At 45.4% G+C, this 25,949-nt stretch overlaps 1 protein-coding gene across 1 annotated transcript in view; it reads right to left on the bottom strand.

Moving 5' to 3' along the window:
* Nucleotides 1-310: 310 nt before the first annotated feature.
* LOC144163833 (uncharacterized) overlaps nt 311-25,949 on the bottom strand; it is a 49,140-nt gene continuing 23,501 nt past the window's right edge. Inside the window, exons 2-5 of the mRNA XM_077694524.1 lie at nt 2,830-2,993; nt 2,223-2,346; nt 1,429-1,583; nt 311-819 (exon numbers count right to left, since the gene is read on the bottom strand). Coding sequence (XP_077550650.1) covers nt 358-819; nt 1,429-1,583; nt 2,223-2,346; nt 2,830-2,993 — 905 coding nt within the window. The 3' untranslated portion in view covers nt 311-357. The remainder of the gene's footprint in view (nt 820-1,428; nt 1,584-2,222; nt 2,347-2,829; nt 2,994-25,949) is intronic.

Raw genomic sequence — 25,949 nt, 5'->3', positions numbered from 1 at the left:
AGCGACAGCGCTGCACGTGAAGTGGACACAGGTGGCACTGGGCTGCGACATTCCACTAACCAGTTGTCTCGCGTCCTATTTTCTTAGCACTCGTCTCGGTTTGTTTATGCAGAGCTCCGTCCGCAATAACGTCGTTCGTGCTGGTACTCCTTCGCTGTTTTATAACGGGGCAGCTAATGCCCTGTTTCGCCTCCAACAAGCGGTTCCCGATATCAACTTATTCGCGTCTCCGCCTCACTTGAAGCAGTACACGCTCGTAAACTGGAATACAAAATGAAAATTAATTCTGGCAGACTTTCTAGAACGTCAGAGCGACTCAGCCGTGCTACATCTCCCCTTTCTTAGGGAGCCAACAAATTACAATTGTCTTTCAGGTTGGGGGTAGCGGCAGGGCTCCCGGCGTGCCCTTGTGCTTCTGCGTAGCTCTTGAGCGGGCTGGGCGTCGTCTTGCTGCTCGGACCCAGCAGGAGGACTCTCTTCGCGATGTGGTGTAGGGGCTTCTCGCAGATGCTCGCGAGTGCGTTGAAGTTCCTGACCCTCTTCCGTTTTCACCACCAGGGATCGCGGCGTCTCAGCAGGCCGCAGAAAGACCGCAGGTGTCCAGGTCTTTTCGTGGGTGTCGTATGTAGTCACTCGTTGCCCAGGCGACAGAGGTGGCAGGTTCCTGGAGCCGCGGTTGTAGTAGATCCTCTGGCTTTGGCGGATCTCCTGTAGACGGTTCTGGACGGCTCGGTTGGGCACGACCTCCGGCACCAGGTGGCTTGTGGGTACGGGCAGCAGGGTCCTCGTCTGCCTTCCCATCAGTCTCTGCACTGGGGACTGCATCTCGAGGTGTATTACGCCATTCAAGCATAGCCATGTGGAAGTAGGGCGTTCTAAGCGAGCACTTTTTTAGTAGCTTTTTTGCTTCTTGCACTCCCCTCTCCGTCATACCATTTGAGCGTGGATGATACGGGCTTGACGTTACGTGGCTAACACCGAGTCCATGTAAAAATTCTTTGAATTCGGTACTGTTGAATGGCGGCCCGTTATCGCTACACAATTAAGCGGTAATCCATGAACTGCAAAAATCTCGGCGCACCAGGACTTGAGCAGGTTTGCAGTGGTATAGCGAAATTCCTTGATTTCAAAAAAGAAGGAATCGAAGTCAACTATTATAGCAAACTGTCGGCCCTCGTAAAAGAATAGGCCCATTCCTACAGCCTCCCAGGGTAAGGTTGGAACCTCATGGCTCAAAAGCGGCATCTTTGCGTTTCGCGGCTGATGCTTTTGGCATATTTTGCAGTTTCGACAGAACTGTTCAATGTCGCTCGCCATGCAGGGCCAGAACATGACGCTTCGCGCCCGCGCCTTCATCTTATCGGCCCCAGGATGTGCTACGTGCAGAAGAGCCAAAATTTCTGTTTTCATCGAGCTTGGTACGATTACCTTGTTGCTGCGAAACAGAAGACCGTCTTGCGCGTGTATCTCCTCCTGATAAGACCAGTAGGTGCGGACGGCTTCTGGAACCTCGTGCTTGTTGTCAGGCCAACTGGTCACCGCATATTCCCGCAGCTTGACGAGAACGGGATCGTTGTTTGTTGCTGCAAGAATGCTTTTTAGACGGGGTTCCGAGGCAGAAAGAAATTCTAGCACATTGACTTGAAACTGCTCCGTTTCCTCACGCATGCTCACTTCGCTCGGAAAACGCGATAAAGCATCCGCAAGAAACAGTTCTTTGCCTGGCTTGTATACCAGTTTGATCGGGTAGCGCTGCAAGGTCAGCCTCATGCGCTGCAAGCGGAGGGGGCACTGATGCAGCGGCTTGTTAAGTATTGGTACCAAGGGCCTGTGGTCAGTCTCTACAATCACTTCGGCCTGCCCAAACACGTAGTCATGAAACTTAGTGCAACCATGCACTATCGCTAGCATTTCTTTCTCGATTTGCGCATAGCTTTGCTGCGCATCTGTGAGCGACCGGGACGAAAAAGCGACAGGGCGGCCGTCTTGCATTAGAACTGCGCCTACTCCTAATTGGCTTGCGTCGACTGAGAGTGTGAAAGGCTGCTTAGGGTTAAAGAAAGCCAAAACAGGTGCTTGAGTCAAGGATTGGCGTAATGCGTCGAAACTTTTTTGTTGCGCCTCCGTCCAAACCCATGCAATATCTTTACGCAACAGTGTTCGTAAAGGTGCGGTTGCAACAGACATATTGGGAATGAAGCGCTGGACGAAATTCATCGTACCGAGAAATACTTGCAGTTCTTTCTTGTTCTTCGGTTCAGACATTGAAAGTATGTCTTGTACCCTCTCCGGGTCCAGGCGTAGGCCTTCTGTAGTGAGGATGTGTCCCAAGTACCGGACCTCCGGCTGCAGAAACGTACACTTCTTGGGGTTAAGCCGAAGGTTATGCTGTTGACATCGGGACAACACAAGTTGCAAGTTACGGTCATGTTCGTCTTTAGTTTTTCCCCATACTAGCACGTCATCCATAACAACCGCCACACAGGGCAAACCTTCCAAAACGCGGTGCATTGCTGCCTGGAAAATTTCGGGGGCAGAGGCTATTCCAAAAGGCATTCGTACGAACCGATAGCGTCCATACGGCGTGCTAATCGTGCAAAGTTTGGAGCTTGACTCGCTAAGCCGAATTTGCCAAAACCCCGAAGCTGCATCGAGCGTGGAAAAGAATTTTGCTCCGGCAAGCCTGGGAGCGACATCGTCTAAAGTCGGCATGGGATAGTTCTCCCGGAGTATGGCTTGGTTGAGCGATGTTGGATCCAGGCAGACTCGAACTTTGTCTCCTTTAACAACGGTAACCATGTGACTGGACCATTCGGTGGGCTCAGTTACCTTTGTTATGACGCCTTGGTCCTCCATCCGCTGCAGTTCTGCTCTAGTCCTGTTCTCCAGGGCCACGGGGACTCTTCGGGCTGGTACGACGACACCCACTGCGCCGGGCTTGAGCTTTATTTCATACTCGTAGTCCTTGAGTTCTCCCAGTCCAGTGAAGATCTCTGCAAAAGGTTGTGCTGGCGGGTAAAGTTGATCGACCTGGATGTGCTGAACCCGGACGATAAATCCAAGGCGTTCGGCCGCTGAACCGCTCAAAGTTACTGGCACACTTTGCTCTACGATGTAAAATGTTTCGGGGACCACCCTATCATTTGCTGAAAGCCGAAGGCGCACTTTTGCTTGGCGCACTTTTGTAGCACGGCTGAGTCGCTCTGACGTCACCGTCCCTTTTGTGTTAATCACGTGACCTGTTACGTCACCCTTCGTTTTCTATATCTACCCTTCGTTTTCTATATCTACTTTGAACCGCAGCGGTGGCTCAGAGGTACAGCACTCGCCTCGTATGCGGAAGGTACTGGGTTCGAATCCTGGTGCCGCCGGACACCCACCGGTTTCTTTAATGGGTACAGGCGTCCCTGGTCGAGTGCGGACCCTTGAAAGGGGAATCCACGTCTGGAAAGCTGCCTTTACCCTATCGAGGGGCCCCTGACCCTTGTCCATCTGGCGGGGCCCCCAGCCATCATGCCGCGTTGCGCCATTGCCGGGGGTGAAAGAGTCTGGCGGCTTGTCCAGCCACAGGCGGTTGCGAGTTGAGCGTCCATCGTGGCTGTGGAAGGCACCATGTGAATTCGTGTTCCTTGGTGGCGCCGGGCACCTACCGGTAAAATAGGTACAAGCGACTCCCCGGCCTGGCGGTCGGCCCTTGTGTGGGACTACAACGCTTGGGAAGTTCAGCCGGCTTGCACGGGAAATCGCCCCTATGGAATGGGACGGCTGCAAAATCGCAGGAACTTTTTTTTTTTGTATGTATAATCTGCAGAATGAATTCAAGTGCATATATGCTGATGTGTATTTACTCTTTTCAAATTTACTAGCGTAAACCTTGTGTTGATGTTTTTTGCTGCAAACGCATTTGTATATGGGCCTCCACTAGCTTCGGCTATTGGCCCAACATTTCCTTGCCTGTTTATGTACTATTTTAACAAAATAAACTCAAACTCAAACTCAAACCCCGCAGGGCATCTCTCCAATGTCGTTTTGCGCGCGGGAGCCTCCTTCTCTACACTAGACGTACTCGTGCACCTGTAGGATTGGTTCCGGCGCACTGCAGGGCACTTTGTTCTGTGGGGCGGCCGAGTCCATGAAGCACATTTTTTTGGAGTGCGCAATTCCGCAAGCGCTCGTACGCAAAACAGCCCAAACATTTGATCTTCCTGGTATCCCATAAAAGACAGTGCGGTTCCTCAACCCACTCCCGCGCACAGCAGTCAATCAGTTCGTTTTGCTCGTGGTAGAATGTTCATATCAAGTATGGCTGGCCCGCTGCGCTGTCACTCACTCTGAGCGGCGACCAGGCCTCCATGAAGTACTTGCAAAAGTGCGGAAAGAGGTCTGGTTTCACCTGCAAAGAGAGCAGCGGCGGCTTGGGGCCCAGGGCTTCATCTCCACTTGGTGTTCACCGGCAGTAATTTTCGAGGAGGCTGGGGGAAAATTTCTGTCACTTACTAATGCTTCTACTTTTTTGCAGATTGTCAGCACGTAAGTATCACGATAGTAATGGTTTTCTCCCTTTCGTACAGGAATGAAGAGACGGCAGACCATCGCCCCCCTATGCCCAGGGGTAAGGGCCGCCACTCAGAAAAAAAAGATACTCCCCTTCGGGGGGGTGCTTACACTGAGTGCGTAGTTGAGTGATGATGGTTGGCTGGGTTCTGTAGCCCTGGGGTGCGGCACTCATGTGCCAAACCCTCCACCATCTGACAACAGTAAGTATATTTGAGAGCGGTAGAATAAAAATGCATTGTACAGTCAGTACACTCTTTCCATGTCTACGTTCGGTTTCCTACATATCGCGTTGTTTGTTTGTATTAAAACTCAATCATGTTTAGATCTTTGTTCTTTTGAGACATAGTAATTTTCTACTGAGCAGGAAACGGAATGTAAATTTTTGGTGTCTTCATGTTTACAAATTCCTATCATCACCGAATAGAAATTTACAGTTCACTAATAAAATAGTGAGTTTTGCTATTCAATTTTTGAAACAAAGATAAACGCTCCTCTTTTAGGGCGTTTTTCAGAAAACCTGTTTTAATAAACATATTTTATTACACGCCACTAGCACTACCTTCGCTTTGCCGATTTCTGTAGGAGCAAGGAATGTGCACGGCTGCAGTATAGTTACACAAAAACCTGGCAGACATAAGGCACAGGTTCAACCACGAGAAATTGCGGATCTACCACAGCAGTAGGAGTCAGTCTGCTAGTGCCTAGTCAACATCCAACGACTACAAATAGTGCACTCACAACCTAAACATTTTGCGGCAATTCAATTCCTGGACACATATAGATGGATGTGTGATAATGAGGGCGCCGAACGGCTACCGCGAAACGACCTGCCCACATTTGCTCGGCTTGTTTTCCATAGTTGGAGGCCCAACGCCCTTGTCGTCATAGGCCTAGTATTATCAGGACGTGAATGAGATAGTTAATCAAAATTGTAGGAACCATTTTAAGAAAGTATACGTGACACTAGCCTACTCCTAGTCTATTTTCCTATTTTCGCGATGTGATTGAAAATATGCTTTGGGGTTTAGAATATATGACATGTGCTTCCTTGGAGCCTGCGCTCGCTGTTTTCGTTTAGCGAGCTGGGGTTGCCGAAAGATAAGAATGGGCTATGTATCGAATTTTACTGTGCCCTTAGACCTGGTCCAGATATTGATACCGAAATATTGTCTATCTATGGGGCTGAGGTCGGCAACCATTTTTTTATAAGGTTTCCTAGAAAAGAGCAACCTCATGGGTCTGAGGCTTGTACTTTTATGTATTGCACGTTTCGAGGACCGAACAGAAATTGCTGTACGCTTGCAAGCAAGCACAAGAATAAATAAAAAATTGCAAGCAGAAATTCCTGTGTAGGTTCACACTTATTAAAGAAAGGTTAACATAAAACGCAACCCTAAAGCGCAGTATTTGGAGTGTGTGCTTTTCGAACTGCTGCCGAAGATGTTCCCCGTAGCGAATAGTGAACAGAGCTACCGTAAAAACCCGCGTATAATACGAGGTGTAATTCGGGGCCATCAAAATCAGAAAAAAATTTTCATCCGCATATAATGCGAGGTAAAGAGCACAGAAAACATTTATTTGCACTGCAGTTACCGTTCAGGCATTGTCAGTTTTCGCTCGCACTGTCTCCCAAAGTCCGTTCAGTAGTCGTCAGGTTCGCTGGCGCTGTCTCCTGAAGTCGCCTTGTCTTCCCACAGAAAATGGTCCTCAGTGCCATCAAGGGCGTTCGAGATGCCGCATTTCTTAAAAGAGCGACTGACGAGCTCCTCTGGGATGCTGGCCCACGCATCCGCGATCCAGCCACAAAGCACCACTGGAGATGCCCGCGTCAGCCGTCCGGTATCTGTCACTTACGGTTCTCCTGACCTCATCCCCTCTTGGTAGCAGGACCTGATGCAGTCTTTGAAAGGCTTGTTGATGCAAACGTCTAGCGGTTGCAGCTGGGATGTCATTCATCCTGGAATGACAATGAGTTCGGTGCGGGGTGCGCGCAACAACTTCTTCACGGAATCAGCCAGGTGGCAGCAAAACGCGTCCAACCCGAGCACTGACGGGAACCCCAACAGTGCTCCAGGCCGCCGACACCACAAAGATTTTATCCTGTCAAGGACCAGTTGCTTCCTCCACCCGTGAATGCTGCCTTCGGTGACGCCGAACTGTCGTCCTGCGGCGCGATTCCTGATGGTCTCGGCACATAAAATAACTTTCTTTTTAATTGCAGCCGAATACTGCCTTCGTGCACCCGACATCGTGATAGACTTGCGGTGAACGTGCCGATCATTCGCGTGGTCAAAACAATCAAAATGGCGCCGGCTGAGAGAAACAGCAGCCAGCTAACAGCACCGCAAGATGGCGCACCCTCCGCTGAAACCGAAACCAAAAGTGCAAATATTCGGCTGAAAACGTTGGGATCCACATATAATACGAGGCACAAATTTGACATAGTAAAATTTGGAAAAAAAACCTCGTATTATACGCGGGTATTTACGGTAATCACGGCGGTTCAAAATGTCCTCCTACCAACAAAGACTGACCTCCGCAAAATTTTCTGAGCTAATTTATTGCTAGCGTTAGTTCGGTGTATGCCCACCTCGCGTTTTTCGAAGTCGTGTTCTTGTCATGATGTTTATAATAGTGCTAATAACACTAATAATTCACACTTTTTGCACGTAACAACACCACAACTTTGTTAACAAATAAACTTTGTGTGGCGGTGTGTAAATTAACAATAAAAGGAAATAAAAATTGTAACTTTATGAACGTATATTTTATAGGTACGCTATTAAGAATGTATGGTTTCAAAAGTTCGAGTGGTTTGACTTGCATCTTAAGCCGTTTGCAATACAAGCGTTTTTCTTGCCAAAACGTTCGCTGTGCTTCCCGTTGCCATTTGGTTTGCATTATGCGACGGAAAATTAAATCCTACTCTGTTTATTCAACGGAATAGGGAAAAGGTGAAAAACGGAAAGAACGTAGCTTTTAAAGAAATTCGAAGGGGTAATTTACTTATATTCTTGGTAGCAAAAAGTGCTACATATTATCAGACATATCAACGGGTTTGCGGCATCTCGGATGACGCCTCGACAAAGCAGTTCTCTTGCATAAATCTGAGAAAGCCTCCTGCCTCGTTTATTGTGCCGTATCTGAGAGTGCAAGAAGCAGGCAGGTGAACATATAGATGAGGTATATATCTCTATTTCTTTACGCACAATGTACCTCAAAATGGCATGTTAAAAATCCCGGGTATTGGGCTGAAAATTTTATTTCTTTCAGATTGAGGTTGGCCTGCGCATAGATTTTTTCTTCCATAAATTTTAAAATTTCCGGGGCCTAGCAAAACAAAAGAGCAAAGGGCGTTCCATCGTGTCGTTTATGTTTTTAACGAATCTGCAGTTGGTGCAATGTAAGTTCAGAAACACCGTGACAAGATTTGTCACAGAAAGTGGGGCCGTGGAGACATCTGCACGAACATGTGTTATTTTTTAGACTTTAAATTTCTTTTGATTTCTTTAGGTTTAAAAGAGCTTTTATTCCTCTTGATTCGTAGAACTTTGTTCCTACATTACCTAGGGCCACAGGACCCGCTCACAGGATCACAGAAGTGGGGTCGCTGTCTTGAAAGCTCCCTCCTTGTTTAAACGCTTCGCGCAGGATGCTTTCACCCCAGAGAGCAACCGTGCTCTCATGTCGCTATGTATTTACGAAAAAGAAGGATTCTATACAATTTCAATACATTTAGTATGAGGTGAAGACAACCGAACTGTTTGAGGCGTACATGAAGCGATGTTCTGGAAGGCAGGGGATAGTGCCATCCACGTCGAGCCAAAACTACTCATAAAAAGCGTACTTTCTAACATGCATTAGTTACGTTTATCTCTCGTCTTCAGTCTCCAGACAGTTACGTTACCCTCCAGACTGCATAAAACTACCTGTTAGGCAGTTATAAAAGCATTTCGGCTGAAGCACTCGAGCTGTCTTGTCAAATACCACAGCTGCCCTGCAAATGTTGCAGACCGGTTTTGGTTTATTATGGAGGACATCCTGCTGAAAGTTATATTGAATGCTCATTACAGGTTCGGTGGTTGCAGAAACGTGGTTTCTGCAAAAGACCACCATTCCTCATTGACCTTTATTTCGTCTGCAGCTGACGTTATCATACAGTTCATATATAGACATGTTGATAGGCTTCATGCGGAGTCGGCTCTTGAACTTTGAAAATAATTAAAACAGAATGAGACTGCACTGACATTAAAAAACCTGTGGGTTTTCGTCATCGTAGTGCTTTTGGCATTCTAGATGCATAAAACTTTTATCAGATGTAATTGATCACAGCGTTGTATTTTAGTGCGTTTTGAAACCACACCCGGTATTAAAAGAAATTAGCACCGCTGTGATAAATAGAATAACCCCCTTGTTATTCACAATCGTCCCAGTAGCGGTGAGCTGCGGCAACAAATGCTGCCACCTGTCGTCTCCTCTAGCGTGGGCCGAAACCGGTTGTCGTGATGGCTGGTTTATTCAAGAGAGCAGACACGTCCCAGGGACGAGTCACGTTTATTTCCGTATGTTTGTAGGAGCTCTGCTGGTCGATGGCGCCCTCCTTTTATTTGTGACGTGCTGATCGGCATAATCGATCTTACAACAAACTGGGACGCTGGGCGGTTTGGGCCCTGCGCCGCTAGGCGCTTCCATGTTATATTCGCTAACAACAAGCTAAAGGCCAGGTTTAAATTTGTCCAGTGGTCGACGGTCTCTAATCAGGTAGCGTCTTGCACCCGCTGCCTGGATGTCTCGCCAAGTGCCCGGACCACTGGTGGTAGGCGTTGACGATGTGACTTCTTCGACGCTTAGTTCCCAGGAAACCACTAACATCCCTGCGACGTCCCAAAAAGATCCGAACATCTGTGTCCCAGCAGTATCTCTATTATACATCCGTACAACATGCAATATCTTAATGAAAATTTTTGGATGTTGCGATAACGTTGCTGGTACCCTAATGTCGGACGTTCTTTCAACTTTGCTAAAGACGTACTCTAGATGTTGCTACTGCCTCATTTGGGGACGATATTTAGACACATTATGCTGACGTTGTTCAGATGTTGCTGGTATGTCCGTTTTTTACTTCGAACATGTCTATCGCAGTTACATTTATTTTAGCTATATATCTGCTATACTTATTTTCAAACTCTCCGCAGGCATACAGTATTGAAGTTACCAAGGGGTGTTGTATGTGTTTTGTAAGGGATTTGTACCGAGGGGTTTTGTGCAAGTATTGTTATCCACCACTATTGCTTTGAACCTTTGACCTTCAAAAGAGTAACCGAATACCGAACCTCACGGAGAGAGGCAGGGACTTACTGCAGAATTCGTTTACAAGCGACGTTGCCAACGAGCCTCCTAAGGTGTTTTTTTGGAGGGAGAAGGAGGGGGCGGGGGTCATTGCCGTCAAATTTGAACAAAATAAGATAGGATGATGAACGAAGACGCAATTAGCATAACTTTACTTGCTACGTGATTTAACCTTGATGTTACGTCCCGGCGGCAGCTTCATGAATTAAAAGTGTGAGCAAAGCACATTTCGGGGCTGCCTTGATACTGAGGTTACCGTCAAACGTCACTTGTAGGTTAAAGGGCAAGGTACTCTGCCTTTTTTTGCCTTGACAAAAATTTCGATGACACCCTCATTGCAAAAGAAAACTAAAAAAATCCGTGAGGTCTTGCCAAGATTCAAACCATAGACTTTAAAAACACAACACCAGCACCTAAGCTCCAATCCACTGGAACACGACGGAAAAGAATGCGCGCACCCAAGAATTTGGTACCCTAACAGAGGCTGCCAGCGAATATTGTTGGGTGAATCGTTTTGGCCGCATTTTACAAATTTCGCGGGTGCTAACGCTTGTTTCTTCCGCACCGATCTTGGAGGCGAGGTCAATTATGCTAATACTGCAATTGATGTAACCAAAGCTCCCTTATTTAAAGGGACCCTTCAACACTTGCCATCGACTAGTAGCAACGTATTTTGGGATAAAGTCTATTGTCGGAGAAATCTCCTCCCGCAAGAAATATGAAAATTCGTGCACAATTACCGAAACTACGCGCGATGAGAGATAGCGCATAGTCGTTCCCTATCAACTCGACCGCGGACAACGCGACGAAAGCTGCGCGCTCTCTCCCGCAGAGGGGGGCGGCTCGCGGCGTTCTCTTAGGCGAGCTTCGATATATCACATGCCGGGTAGTTCTGTCCTTTTCTCCTTAACGCGGAGAGGCCTATTTCCGGTCTAGTGCCACAAAAAAGCAGGCATGGGTGCCTGCTCGCAAGTGCACCCTCGGGCTGGTAGGGCGTTTTTGAAGCTATAAACGTTTGTAGTCGAGTGGTCCCGTTGAAAGGGAAGTATTGAGCTCATCACTCAAACTCCGCGGCCACTCAAAACACAAAAAAAACGGCAAAACTGTGCCTGAAGGTTCAGGCATAGAAAAGGATCGTACACAGCGATGACGACGACGGAAATGGGAGAATCTAGCCTTGAACTTGACCAATGACAGCTGACCGGGCAGCCATGGCATATGTGACGTCCCGTAGGCCATGACAGGGGTTGCATAATGAGTACAACTGAAGAGAGAGTGGTTGGTTTTTCCGCGTCTTTCACAGTGATGTGCGCGCTCACCGCTTCACGTGCACGTGTAATATTTCGCTCAGGTATTCCTGGTTGTAATCTAAACGTCGCGCAGGTTTACTTGCACTGCTCAAAGAGTGTTGCAGGGTCCCTTTAAGCCAAGAAAAGCTATCGCGCTTCATCGTTCGCCCTATGCAAGCTACGTTAGCCGCGAATGAAATTGAATGCAACGCTAGATTTATGGCGTTGATAAACTTTGTTCGTTACGCACCCATCTTGCAGTCAAGCCCATCATGCTAACACTACACGCGATGTAGCCAGAGCTCTCGTATTTAACTCGCAAAAAGCTCTCCCAGACCCCCGATCTCCCTGATGAAAGCTAAGCTAGGCACGGAGGAATGCGCACTTTCGAACAGAAATAGCTTGTAATTTGCCTCAATGCACGAAATTACCGTACGTTAAAAAAAAGGATTGTTTTCTGCGAACGTAATGACCCCAAACCAGGAGATCGACATAGAATCCGGACGATGTCGCGTCGCGTGCTTTCGGATGCTTTCTGGCCCTGCGTCGACGCTGATATCTGGCGAACAGCATAGACATTGGCGTAGCTACATAGGAGCAGTGTGAGACTGAACTTGCCAGCTCGGACCTAAGTAAGCAGCTTTGGCTCGTTGAAAGGGCGAAGACGGCAGGCCGCACCAACGGAGTCTTGGACTGATTACCCCGCCCACTTCCAAGCTCGATCTACCTGTTCAATAAAGTTTTCTCCTTTCTCGTCCTCCTCCCGCGTCAGTTCACGTCGCAGTGCATTTTGCCGACGCCGCAAACGCGGGGCGAAGTCGACGCACGAAAGCGCGGAAAATACGCTGCAAGTGGTTGCGGCCTCAGAATAAACCGTAAATTTACGTCGCCCACAACCCCACGGCAGCTGTATTTCCACCGCAGACCCTGAAATTTACTTAAATGCCGTAATCTAGATTGCCGGTACAATTACTTTTTTCATTAAGAGATACCCACGCTCAAGCGTTTCTTGTATTTAATTGGAAACTAATATCCGTATTTACCAATAACTTGGGCATATATTTCGGAACTCGTTTTTATCAAGGTGGGTGTCTTTCAGGAACTAGTTTTTCCCTCGCATGAACACGAGACAGGAAGTCGCTCTGCGGCAAGTCCGAACGTCCGACAGTGTATTAACGGCACTCCGTATCGATACGCGTGCTGCAGGCCGGTGACGGCACGGGTGTGCACGCCTTCAACTTTCGTTGTTTCGGTGATTTGACTACTATGGATTTATCTACCGGACGAAGAAATACTGCCCAGTAGTGGAGGTAAGTGAGTACTAGTGAGCCTTGTTTTCTTGTCATATGTATTTATCGTAGCAGAGTTGCTCTCGAACGCGTAAGCGGTTCGGTACCCGTAAGCGGTAAGCCCTAACGATTTAAGGGACTCGCTTTGTGCGTTGCGGAGATTTGTCGGTAGACCTTTGTACCTGGCTGCTGCGTTTGTAAACAGAATCAATTCTCGCGCAATTTCTAGCCCTGTGTTTGGTGAAGTGTTTGTGTTCTGTCTTGTTTTGCTAGGCGAATGTTTTGATATGAAATGAAATAAGGGAACCTGGAGAGTGAGAATATAGGTGCGTGTGCGAATATAAGCGTGTATAGGTTACACGCACATTATGTACTTTTAGCGTGATACTGGTTTTTGTTTCGTTTCTGCCGATGCCGTTTCTTTTTCGTCAAAATAGTTTTCGGTTAAAAAAACGTGCCCAATAAATTGAATGATTGCGTGCGTGTAGCATTAAAATAAAATAAATAATCGAGTTAATTCTGGGAGTACAGCATTAGATTAAAATGCCATCTGGATGCTTTTTTCGCGTTTTGATTGAGTGTTCGAACTTTTCGAACATTCAGTTTGGTCGTGAAATGTTGGAATGAACAACGTGTATGCAACCCGAATTTATTTGTAGCGTCAGAACTATACCCATGTCGTAACTGGTACAGTAGTATGAGCAGCGCTGGTTGTGCTTCGTACTCTTACTGCAGCATCGCAAACATAAATTAACCTTTCAGACCCTAGTAAAAATATCTAAAAATGGCTGTTAAATTTCTGTCACTTATGGAATTTTCAGCTTAATGAATTTAGTGTGGAACACAACTTGGTGATCAGAGTAACACAGCATTTGGGATTTCGCAGGTTTAAGGCAGAGTATGATTCTGGTGTGTGGCCTGTCGTTTTCTAATAACTTACATGTTGCAGGCTGCTGACTGGTGCTACTTAGACTATGTGTGAATGTGATTAGGCTGTAAAAATTTCTTGCACAACTTTGATGCTTCCCGCTGTACAACGTATACATCAACTAAAAATGTAGGCCTAGCAGGACAAGCGAACAGGACAACATGACGAGTATTTCAGTGATGTGGTTTCTGAAGGTTTAGTTATGCATATATACTAGCTAGCCCACTTCGCCATCCTGCTGCACGAAGTATACGTTCATGGCAGTGACGCAGTCCTTGTTTGTGCATGTTTCCTTTTGCCACATTTTGTGGACATAGCTTCATCCGTGTATATGTTGTCACTTCAATCCACCAAGCGGTTAGAATAGACACAAATAAATATTTTGCAAGTTCAGATGAGACCTGTAGCTGGCTAAAATGTCCTCAGAGTCCCCATTCACGAAATATAGTTCTTATATTTAGTGGTACCTCACAATACCTGTCATAGTTAGTGTTAAAGGTGCCTTAGTAGTGCCAATGCTTATATTAAAGTATATCCACTCCGCTCTCTTCCTGTCCCTTAATGTTACACCCATCTTCTAGCCTTCTATTGCCTGCTCAGTAGTGCTTAATTTAAGTTAGACCCTTTTAGTTAGCCTGGAAGTTTCTGCCTCGTAGGCGAGTACCGGTAGGATGCAGCTGTCATACACTGTCTTTTTCAGGGACAATGTAAGCGGCCATTCTGTATTATACCAGTCTTAAAAATCTGTACTAACAGCACAGATTTTCTTGTAACCATGCCTAGATGAATGGACTGGCTTGCGACGGAAGTGCTACTGCAACAGTCTGCACAAGGCGCCTTGTCAAGCTACTGTTGACGGTCAACTTGGCGCAAGACTTCTCCTGGTTTGGGAAACAGGGAACACGCTTTGTTCCACCTGCGAGTGGCATACTGCATTGTGTGTAACTAGATATCTTCGAGTTGTGACAGACATCAAATTCTTTCACCAGACAATGTATAGGGCCCAGATATATATTGTCAGTCACATCCTGCGCGAATATCAGCTTTGTAGAAAACCTGCGGCTTCTTAGTTTTTATTGCTAGAGCCGGTATTAAATTTCTTTCAGCCTTTGCACCATAAAATTTTTACTCACTTTCCAACCAATCCGGTCTGCAACTCTATTGGCAGTTTCTGGCACCACAACGAAGAAGGCAAACTGTGCAAGAATCCCTACCATAACTGATGATGGAGGCATGTACCAGTGAACCACCATTCAATCATTTCCGTGCTTCCATGCGTTTTTATTTTGTGTGATTGTTCTTTGAGTGTATCACTTGGTGTGAATCACGTAGTCAAGTAAATCTGTCTTCTTGTAACAAATATTCAATCATTTCCGTGTTCCCCGTTTTTTTGTTTGTTCCAAAATCATATCACTTTGTGTGAAATATTGAAATAGTGTAACCTTTTATTTTCCTAACCAGAATTCAATAAGTTGTTTCTAAAGATTTTTGTTGTTTTATTGTTGTCCTGCCATTTGACTAAGTGTGAATCAGTTCATCACGTAAATTTCTACTGCTCTTGTAACCGCCGCAGTCATTTCTTCATACACACCGTTTTTTTAGATCATAACCATTTCCCTAGATGTTGGTTTGTTTAAAGTAGCTTGAATTTGAATGGCACCCACAACCCCCACTCAACAGCACTTCTGTGTTTCCTAGGTGCGTTTTTTTATTGTTCCACAAACTTTTCACTACATGTGAACTATTTAGTTCCGTAAATTTGCTGTGTTTTTAAAACCACAGTTCACTCATTTCTTTGTTTTCGCACTTTTATTGTGTTGTTTTTCGCCCAATTATTTTATTGTGCGATATTTCAAGTTGGATAACAATCTTGTGCTACTACCCTGGGTGTACATGTTTGCTTTTGTTCCTATTTTTTGTCAAACTTTCCGCTGTGTGACTTATTTATAGTCATGAATATCTGTACTATTCTTGTATTTGTACAATGTGTACCCTTTGGGCCAGGGAAGATAGGAATGAAAATTAAAGTGGTTGTGTTGCGAAAGCATATTACATAATTTGGAAGTCAATATAAACTGTTTTACCTGAACTCGTTTATGTTTTGTGTGTACTTTGAAAGCGTTCTTACTACCCAGCCTCAGGTACTTACAGATAGGAGGGGAGACTGTCATTTTATTTAGTTTAATTTTTGAATTGTTTCTGTGATAGTTTATTTGCAGAAGGCCTGTACAGCTGTGCTGTATGGTACAATTCGATGACGCTACTGTGGTTGCCTTAGTGTCCAGGGCGCTTGTGCTGATCTGAACTGGTTTCTGTTAATTACTGCCTCTTGTTTTCGATGCGACATTTCTTGTTGAGAGCCGTGCTTCGTGTGCTTCTGCGAGAGTGTGGTGAGCTTGGCACTTCACATATGAGACTTCATATGTCTTCTTCGTCTTCTTCGTGGCCAGGTTCCTCGCGGTCCGCATCCATTTTCCGCGTTAGCAGCTGGTCTTTGTGACGGCCATCTGGTAGCACGAACAGCCAAATACAAAGGGCCGGATCGCCTTGCAAACGTCGCAGGGAGCAAAGTATGGTTTGCCTCAATATTTGCGAACCATCATTATGTCCAGGACTCTTAGGCCGCGATCACGACCTGGTGAGCCATGGTTTGGTTGAACAGGTTATACGCAAGCCTTCCTGTCACCGCTGGCTTGGCATAATGAAGTGGGTTTCACAGCCGTCGTCCTAGGAACAAGTTTGCTAGGAACTAATTCCACATATTTGTTGCCACGCTAGCTGAGTTATGATGGGCAATCAAAACCTTTTCAAGCTTTTGATGCAGTGTTCGTGGACGTGAGTGTACGTTCGTCAGTTTTTGGGCGCATTACTAAAACGCTCTGCAGAGACGTCTGAGCTGGAATGACACGGTGATATAAGCTCGTAACGACAGCTGGATTTTTTTACACAAAGCTTAAATTCTTCGAAAGTGAAGTGATAAGGACTCCTTTGAAACCAAATCACGCAAACAGCTCCCTCAAACTGTCCCACTGCCGAATCCTCAGTATTTGAGTGCATAATAAACACTCCCACCAATTTGCTGTTCGCGTTCACGATTACAATAAGCATTGGATGCAAAAACGGCACAGTATCATTTATATGAACGCGCTGGCATGGTGCTGTAAAAGTGCCAAGGATGTAGAGGGCTTTGCATGGCTCGAAACTGTGCTTTTGACAACCTACGCCGGTGTGAACACTATGGTCGAGGCCCGCTTGGGCGGACGGCCAGCACACGTACCTTCGCTCAGTTGCTCGCTGCGCACAATACCTGGGTCCCCCTCATGGAGTTAGTCCAGCAGGAAGTTCCAAAGGTTTTGCTGCACGATCAGCCGCTTGGAAAACAACCTGCGGCCTTGGTGAAGAGTTAGACTGTTGCGTCGGTCGAAGAAACACATAAAATATTTTTAGACACAGGTGATGACCACCCCACGCTTACCAATACCTTCATTGGCAAAGAAAGTGTCCATAGCTGTTTTTCTGACAATGCCCTGCTTAAAACTGCCAATTGTTGAAACCCCAATAAATAAAAAGTTTCCCGACATTTATTTGTTCTTCCTTTCACATCCAACAGCGGGAGGCACAAACAGTAATCATCTTCGCCGCTCTCGGTTGGTCTTCCAGATAAGCGAATAACGGTCATCCGACAGCACGACGGCCTATCGTGCAAACACCCGGAATCAATATTCGTAAATAGGGTTTTCGGGCCCAATAGTTGTTGAAATGGTTTATGGTCGGTGAACAACGTGAATGAGCGACGCTAAACATAGAAGGGAAACTTGTTACGCGAAATGTTACGGGCTCTCTCCAAAGGCGTATGTATTTGTTGCGGTATCGAACGACGTGCGCGATGTCAACGCAAACGGTTTTGTGCTTCCATTATCCAAACCTTGAGAAACGGCTTTCCGTTGACCGTACTGCTATCCGTCGTGTGATAGCTGCAAAGGTTGACACTGGTAGTAGTAAGCCCAAGACGGCGGAGAAGGTAGCAAGCTCTAATCATGGCAGACCTATCGTGGCAACGCTCATCCCAGCACCACAAGGCGGTTTACGTAGCATCCCGAAAAATGGTGGCGCTAACGCTGCTAGATTCAGATGGAACTTGCCATAGAAGTTGAAGACGCCGGAGCGACTTCAGACGCTGCTTTTCAGTGGGGGCTGGAACCTCAATGTGTGCGTCAACCTTGTCAGTCGCTGTCGAAAGGCTGTGAGGTTATTCTGTTACCGAGGTAAGAAAATTTCTGTTGGAAACACGAGCACTGCTCTTTTTGGACGACTACGCCATCTACGAGAAGTCTTGTTAAAACAAGTTCCACATTCCGGGATGCAGTAGAACGTACGCATCGAATCGGCGCCCTCTCTGAAGGTAAATGCCGGCCTGTCATCATGAAGCTTGCGGCGGCCGCTTTTCTGATGGAGGCAAAAAGCAAAAACGCCCGTGTGTACGAGATTTCGGCGCACGTTAAAGATCCCCAGGTGGCCAAAATTAATCCGGAGCCCTCCACTACGGCGCGCCTTATCGCCTTCGTTGCGTCGGCGCGTTAAACCCCACAGTCAATCAGTCAATCAATCATCATGAAGCTTAACAACTTTAAAGTAAAAGAACAAATACTTTCACTACGTCCTAAACTAAAGGAAAATGACGTCTCTGTGTCTGAAGATTTTTCTCCTGCAACAAGGCTTGCAAGAAAAAGCTGTTAGAATTTGCCAAAAGCCAGCCACAGTCTCTTCGCTATCAACTAAAACACAATAAACTAGATATTGATGGCATGTGTTACATGTATGACGCTGTGAACGATAAGATCAATGAAATAAGGCGCACGGCTTCAGCGCTTCTCGCCCAGGCGTGGCATCCAATTGAGAACAAATAGGAATCAGCGAGGGGTAGTGGTGTATCTTCTTTAGCGCAACCATTGCTATCAACGTCGAATGTATCTTTTTTGCTAGCCAACACCAGAAGTGTTATTAACAAACGTGAACTACTCAATTCTTTCATCGACGCCTGTTGTGCAGATGTAGTTGATCTGTCTGAAACCTGGTTACATTCTAACATTCACAACAGCGAAATATTTGATAACTTTTCCTGCTTCAAAATTTACCGGTGTGATCGCACCCAACGCAAAGGGGGTGGTGTCTTGCTTGCCAATAAGAAATCTATACCATCCACTGCTATTCATTTTTAAAGTGTACTAGAAGCCGTGTGGTCATGCGTAGAGATTGGCCACCGCAAATTTGTATTTGGTGTTTGTTACCGCCCGCCCTCCTATCCTTCTAGCTATGTATCCGAGCTACATGATGCACTTCACCATGTCTCTACACGACACCTATGCGCACCTATTCTGCTCTCAGGCGATTTCAATTTCCCGAGTATATGCTGGTCTCAAGGCCCTCTTTTATCTCTCGCTCATTATTCCGAGGGCAAGGAATTTCTTGATCTTTGTTCAATTTTTTCCTTGTCGCAGATGGTAACTCAACTAACAAGAATTACTAATGATAGTGTTAATACTCTTGACCTTTTTCGAACTACTCTTCCGGAGCTTGTGCCAAAAGTTTCTTACCTACCTGGCATAAGCGACCATTTGCTACTTTCTTTCGATATTAACATTACAGTATCAAAATCAGCTAATACCACTAAGCTGATTCGGGATTACAATAAAGCTAACTTCGACGCTATTAATAACGAACTGTCGAGATTTCCTAGTCTTTTCTTGAATAAATTCAATAACGGCACGGTCGATGTAAATTGGAATTTGTTCAAATCGAAAATTCATGAACTGATAAACAAATACATCCCTTTACGCAAGCTGTCTTCGAACCTTAACACGCCATGGTTTAACATTAACCTTAAGAGACTGTCCAATCGCAAAAAACGACTCTACCGGGCGATGAAGCGGTTTCCGTTCGAAAATTGTATTACTTCATATAAAGTTGCTAACTCCCGCTACGTAAGTGCACTAAAAAGCGCTAAACTTAATTTCCTTCAGCACACCTTACCTTCTATGCTTATCACTGACCCAAAGAAATTTTGGCGTGTCGTCAGACCTAACAAAGATACTTCTATTCGCCTAGTTGATTGTAATGGTTGTGTTGTCCCTGATGCTGAGTGTCCTCATGTGTTAAATGGTGTTTTCAACCGGAACTTTGTCGCGCCCTGTGATTTTTTATTGCCCAGTGAAGCCTCCTATAATAATTTACCCATGGATCTTATTATGATTGATTCAGCTGGCATTGCCAAAATAATTGAATCATTAAAACCTTCATGTTGTCCCGGGAGCGATCTAATCACTACAAAGTTTTTGAAAAGCAATCTTAAAGGGGCACTGACACAAAAATTATGCATCTTGTTTTTTTTTGTTGCGATAAGTAGCTAGTGACCTACTTATAACCTGTAGAAACCTCATTTGCTTCAGCGTGCGACGGTTGTTTAATTAGAGGCATTTTCAATGCGGCCAGTCGCAGTTTCGGTTTCAGCGAGTGCCGCAAAACGATGGATTTTGTGGATTTTGTGTGAACAAAGCTGACCACGTGATCGTCGGAGGGATATCACAGAGCAGAGCCGCCGTAGCACTGTCGAATCCGCATCTACGGCAGCATCTGCGAATGCCCGCACGTACTGATCTCGTGAGGCGCTTAATTAAAAAGCGACCGTGGATGTGACGCATGCGCTGCGAGTGCAAATGCTATCGCGGCTAAAGAACGACGCGCGACGCTCGAGACGGTGGGTGGCAAGGCGCGCGCTGGGAGCAGCCGGCCGGTCTGCCTACAGGTCCGCCTACAGATGTGTTCGGCTTAGCACTGCGGCGGATATTCGAGTGCCGCTCTCGTAAGCGGTGCAAATGACAATTTTTAAAGCAACCCGCCATCGCATCATTAACTCCTTTTTCATGTAAGCCACCATGGTCGAGACTTGGGGACAATTTCGTGCAGCGGTAACAAGCTATCACTCGAGCTACCTGCGCCAGCCTGGGCCACTACGCGGCCGTGACCGGCGCCTGCAGAGCGACCGTGCGGCTAGCTAAGTGGGCTTTTCGTGCCTCCGGCGCGTTTTCGCATCCAATGGTAATAAACAGTAATAGAAACAGAGTGCCTGGAATCGCTGTAGAACTTTGGTCGCGGCCAGCTGCCCGATGAGCTGACGAAATCACGGCGCCTCCGCCGTCAACGATCGGGTCGTTCGTTCTCGAGAGCAGAAGCTCCGCCCTCCGGCCCTCCGATTGGAGCGGCGGTGCTGGCAGTGCGGAAGCGGCAAGCACAAACTCGTGACGTGTTTGAATGTTGTTTATTTACTCAATATCCTCGGGATGTCGATTGCGCGTGGTCCTCTACTGGCTGTTCGGTAGCGTTTCGCACACTTAAATATTGATTTTAAATATGTTCTAGGCTGTATTCGCCGTTGATATTTTGCAGATGATGTAAATGTGTTCCAACCAATCTATCTCCGAAGTTATCTCGCCTTCAAAATTTTGTGTCAGTGCCCCTTTAATTACTCATCAATAATATAGTCTACACTTTATCAACAGTCACTGGATACTCATGAATTACCGTCTGACTGGAAGGTCGGGAAGGTGGTCGCTCTGCACAAGTCTGGAAGTAAAGAGTCTCCTTATAATTATCGGCCCATCTCATTGACAAGTGTCCCATGTAAAATTCTAGAGCATGTATTGTTTTCTCATTTTGTAAGGTTTCTTGATTCTAACTCATTTTTTTCGCGTGCACAACATGGTTTTCGCAAAACATTTTCCTGTGAGACACAGTTGCTAACCTTCACCCATCAACTTCATGTCATTTTGGATCGTCGTTCTCGTGCCGATTGCATTTTTCTAGACTTCGCAAAAGCTTTCGATAAGGTAAACCATAAACTGCTACTTTTCAAGCTTAGCAAACTAAACCTCGATCGCAATCTTTTCGCCTGGTTGAAGCAGTTTCTTCTTAACCGTTCACAGTTTGTAACGTGCAATAAACATGAATCTTCACTTAGTCCCGTTTTATCTGGTGTTCCCCAAGGTTCCGTTCTTGGTCCTCTTCTTTTTCTTAGATATATTAATGATTTGCCAGACCGTGTTTCCTCTAACATCCACCTATTTGCTGATGACTGTGTTATTTTTCGCGAAATAAAGGATGTTAACGACACTCACCTATTGCAAAATGATATCGCTGCCATATCAGATTGGTGCTTGAAGTGGCGAATAGAACTTAATACTACTAAATGCAAAGTTTTGCATGTTTCCCGGTCGACGCTTTCTCCCCCTGCTTACTACCTCAATAACGCGCCGCTCGAAAACTTTACATCGTATTGGTACTTAGGTGTTAATATTTGTGATAATCTAACCTGGTCTTTGCATGTTGAGAATTTTATTAATAGCGCTAATCGCATGTTAGGCTACTTACGCCGCAACTTTCGTTCCGCACCGGTCTCATTAAAAACACTTATACAAAACATTAGTTAGGTCAAAACTTGAGTACGCAGCTTCTATTTGGGGCCCCAGCTGTGAAACTCTCATTAAATCTTTAGAACTAGTCCAGAACAACGCCGCTCGTTTCATTCTTCACAATTACAGCAGAACAGCTAGAGTTACATCTATGAAAAATTCCTTGCAATTACCTCATCTGGCTACTCGTCGCAAATACAGTAGACTTTCCTTCTTCCATAAAATTTATTACCACAACTCCATTTTACGCACCGCTCTTATTTCCCCACCTTCGTATGTTTCGTCCCGCACTGACCACCCTCACAAAGTAGGCATTATGACATGCCTCACTAACACTTGTTTTCAGTCATTCATTCCTCGTACATCAAACGAATGGAACCACCTTCCCGGACCAACTGCTGGCATTCAAGATAACGAACGCTTCCGCACTGCATTATTAACAATGTTACAGATGTTAAGTATATATAATTAGTTGTTGTTGCTGCTGCACTTTGTTTTATTTCTTTGTTGTATTGCTCCCACTACATGAACCCCCACTCCCCTCTGTAATGCCCCTGGCCTTAAGGGTAAACTAAATAAATAAATAAATAAATATTCGAGACAGCATGCATATAAACCAACCAGTGAAGGTGCCAAATTCTTCCAACAACGTTAAAGGAGGTTGGTTTTTCTCAGTGTTTTATTAACACTGATAGTGAACACTGTTCACGACACATCGAACCTGCAAGGGTTAAGGTCGCTCACTCTTACAGCATCGCAAAAGTTCGTATGTACTCTGATGAATGTTGGTACGCGGCTACTGTTTCTATTGCAAAGTTGTCCTATGTGTTAGTGCACTTGTCCCATCCAGAAACAAAACAGCACAAGTTTATAAATTCTGTGCTGCACAAATTCTCCAGGAATTTTGTTCGTATGGGTGGTACGTGCCTCCTTGCGAAGAACTCTGCCGATTACGTAGAGGGCACTGTTTCTCCAACTACATTTCTCATGGGATTATCGTCTTGTTGTATTTTGGTTTAGCTACGTCGGGAATTGCCACCAGCAAAGTGTTGGTGTGAGATGGTTAAGGTATGTCACCACCTTCAAAAAAACGCATGTTTTGAAAAAAAAAACCTTCTTTAAATTTAGCATTTCAACATCCTCAATATGCAAGAAAGTCTGGCAAAAAAGTATGCTGGTATTTCATTCGGTTCAGCAGTGATCATTTTTATGACCCCTTCTCGACGCATCCGAAACAAAAAACTGAAGGTTTCCGATTCATAGCTTCTCCCTTATCATCATATATGTCACTACGTATATATATTACGTATAGCTAATTTATTTAGGTACATTCAGGAACTTTTGGGCGCATTTTGTGGGACAATAAATATTCGATTTATTTCAAAACTCCTACTAGACGGTGGTGGGCCACAGTGGAACTTTCTTCTTTACATTGCGAGCATTTGCGCTTCGTTTTTGTGCTATTTTTACGCCATTTTGAGCTCTTGGTTTTATTTCAAGTCTTGCAATGACATAGTTACAGTACTTTATTGTCCGCAGTTTTGGTTATAGTATGAAGATTGTGGGCCTGACCAGTGACTGGCACCTTATGACGAAGGCCGAACGTGAGTCTAGTGCAAGAAGCTAAACTGGGAACAAAAAAATGTGCTCTTCAGGTCGCTCAAAAGGAGGTTGCGACGGTTCCAATGAGCGGAAAAGCTATGAGTCTGGAAGAGGTTATGCCCGTTTATTGTTTTTGATTACATGTACAATTCGTCTAAACTTTTAAAGGCATTTTTTTCGAAGCTTCCCTTTTTGCCTCCTATAGTCACGCGAACAGTGGAAAATTTGGTTGTAGTAAATGTTTTCGTATGAAATGTTACGCGGTGCAAAAACATCCCGTAAATTAAATTTTTCACTCTTTTTATGATTACGCAACTTACCTTAAGTACTAACCGTGGAGGCTAGATGCACAGGTTATTGTTCTCTGAAGCTACCGTTCGTGTTTGTCGACAACTCAACTTTTCACTGTCTTGTTGTACCCTGCGTTGTACAAAGTGTTACAACTTGTATGTAGGCCAGCGGCAGCCACTTTTGGATTGTTGTTTTTGTGTGTGTTTTCCTTTCGTAATGTGTATTTGGTAGCCGCGATGCATAGTTCCATCGAGGCATGTTATGTATCTGCTTCGATGTACAAATGAACCTCTTCATCTATTGTTCTCCTCACGTTCCAGCCAAGTCCTGCTTGAATTGCACGTACCATTTTGTAGTTATGGCTGCTTGCGGAACAGGCATATTTTTCGCATGTTGACTCATATCAATTTTTGCTAAAACTTTTTAACACTTTCACCATTTTTGAGTTTCTAACTGCCTAAGCTATAGACGCCCAAAATTATAATTTTAAAGTTTGCACTACGATTGTAATTTTTTTCGAAGGTTTTGACCTGCATTAAAGAGTCATGACGAGGCCTAGTTTTCAATCATCCGCCCTACACTTGCAGCATAATCATTACTTACGGCTTCGATTATGCTCGAAGAAGAGAAGGAAATTGTTATTTTTTGCTTGAACCATATCTAATTTGCCACCACCGCCAGAAGCACTGTAAAATGTCATGGTTTAGTCGAATTCAATACAATCTCCTTTAGACGACTTTTCTGTAGGTAAGGATGATATCGTGCAGTTCTGTATGGGGTACGCAATACGACTGATATTTTTGAAGGACTCTGCTGGAGAAAATATGTTCCACCTATGATAAAGGGCACGACTCTATGCCCATAGAATCAGAGAAACAAGATAATTACCTTACTCGGGTTGTCCCGAATATCTATGCAAACCAAATCGCTGGCGTGTTAGGAAAGCAGGTCTTAAAAAAACAGAATTGAAATGATATTTTATGTTAAGTAATGACCGGAGACCCAAACATTGGGCATGATGCACATTTTTGCCTTGAGTACGAATCACGCCTCTTTGACATATAAGCATGAATTGAGAGAAGAGGAGCACTTTAAGCAATACGTCATTTTGCCTATAAGTGCTGGTGTTTACTATAGGCCTTTTTAGCACCAATGTTGACGACGTGGATCTATGTGGGGCTTTTTAGCGGAAGCGCCTTTTGTTGGTATATGTTCCTTTCCTGGGTTTTCGAGTCGATTTCCTGCAAGCACTTGGTTTGCTATAAAAGCCAGAAACTGGGCTTTTCTCGCATGCCGGTTGGGAGGAAAATGCGCGCGCCGTGACAAACACGCCGTGAAACGCAAGCCGTGCATGAGCTGCCACCACCTCGACATCAGCACATTGGCTGATTCTCCAGAGGCATGTACGCAGCGACGCCGCCGCCAAACCCCACCGACGGCACCCCTATCCAAACGACCTGCTTTGTTCTGTGTCATTTTGACGCTCTCTGTACGCGGACCAGCGGCAAACAACTTTTACCGATGTGGCCTAGGAACTGATAACAGAATAGCAAAGAAGAAACGAAGAAAATGACCGCGACACAGCCGCGCAAAAACACCCAACGATAGAGACTGCTGCGAGACAAAAATCATGTGGAAATATGACTCGGTAAACTTTTAAGGTGACGGCACAAACACGTGCATAGTGATCCACAGATTACATGTACCAGCCATCCACCGATTATAGGGACCCTATTAACCAGCAAGATCCACCACGTGTAGGATGAAGAAGGAACGAGAAACAAAGCTTAGAATAATGACCATCTCAGAACGTTTAAAGTACTGCAGTCGTGACATCCGTCATTTTCCCTACCGGGTAATTTTTAATGGTATTCTGAAACCTGGCGATGAGGGACATAGTTGCAAAGAATTAAATGTGCTAATATTGATAATCGCTGTATAGATGACTGAATGATGTTATTACCGCAGCGTTGCTAGTCGTCTTCATCGGCAGACCAGTTTTTTTTTGTCCACAATTATCTACTGAGAAGCATATCTTTGGGATGGGTCTGTTTTGCCATATTTTAAGCAATTTTGTTGTTGAATCACGCAGCATTGCACGTAAATATTTTAAAATAACAACTCGTTTCAGGCCATTTTCACGAAGAAAGTAAAACAACTTTGCCACAGCCAAGGCATG

Source organism: Haemaphysalis longicornis, unplaced genomic scaffold, assembly GCF_048455015.1.
Source record: "Haemaphysalis longicornis isolate Haplotype H1 unplaced genomic scaffold, Haemaphysalis longicornis Haplotype H1 scaffold_13, whole genome shotgun sequence".
Taxonomy (NCBI): Eukaryota; Metazoa; Arthropoda; class Arachnida; order Ixodida; family Ixodidae; genus Haemaphysalis; species Haemaphysalis longicornis.
Note: the sequence above shows the minus strand (reverse complement) of the source record. Positions and strands in the feature narration are given on the sequence as shown.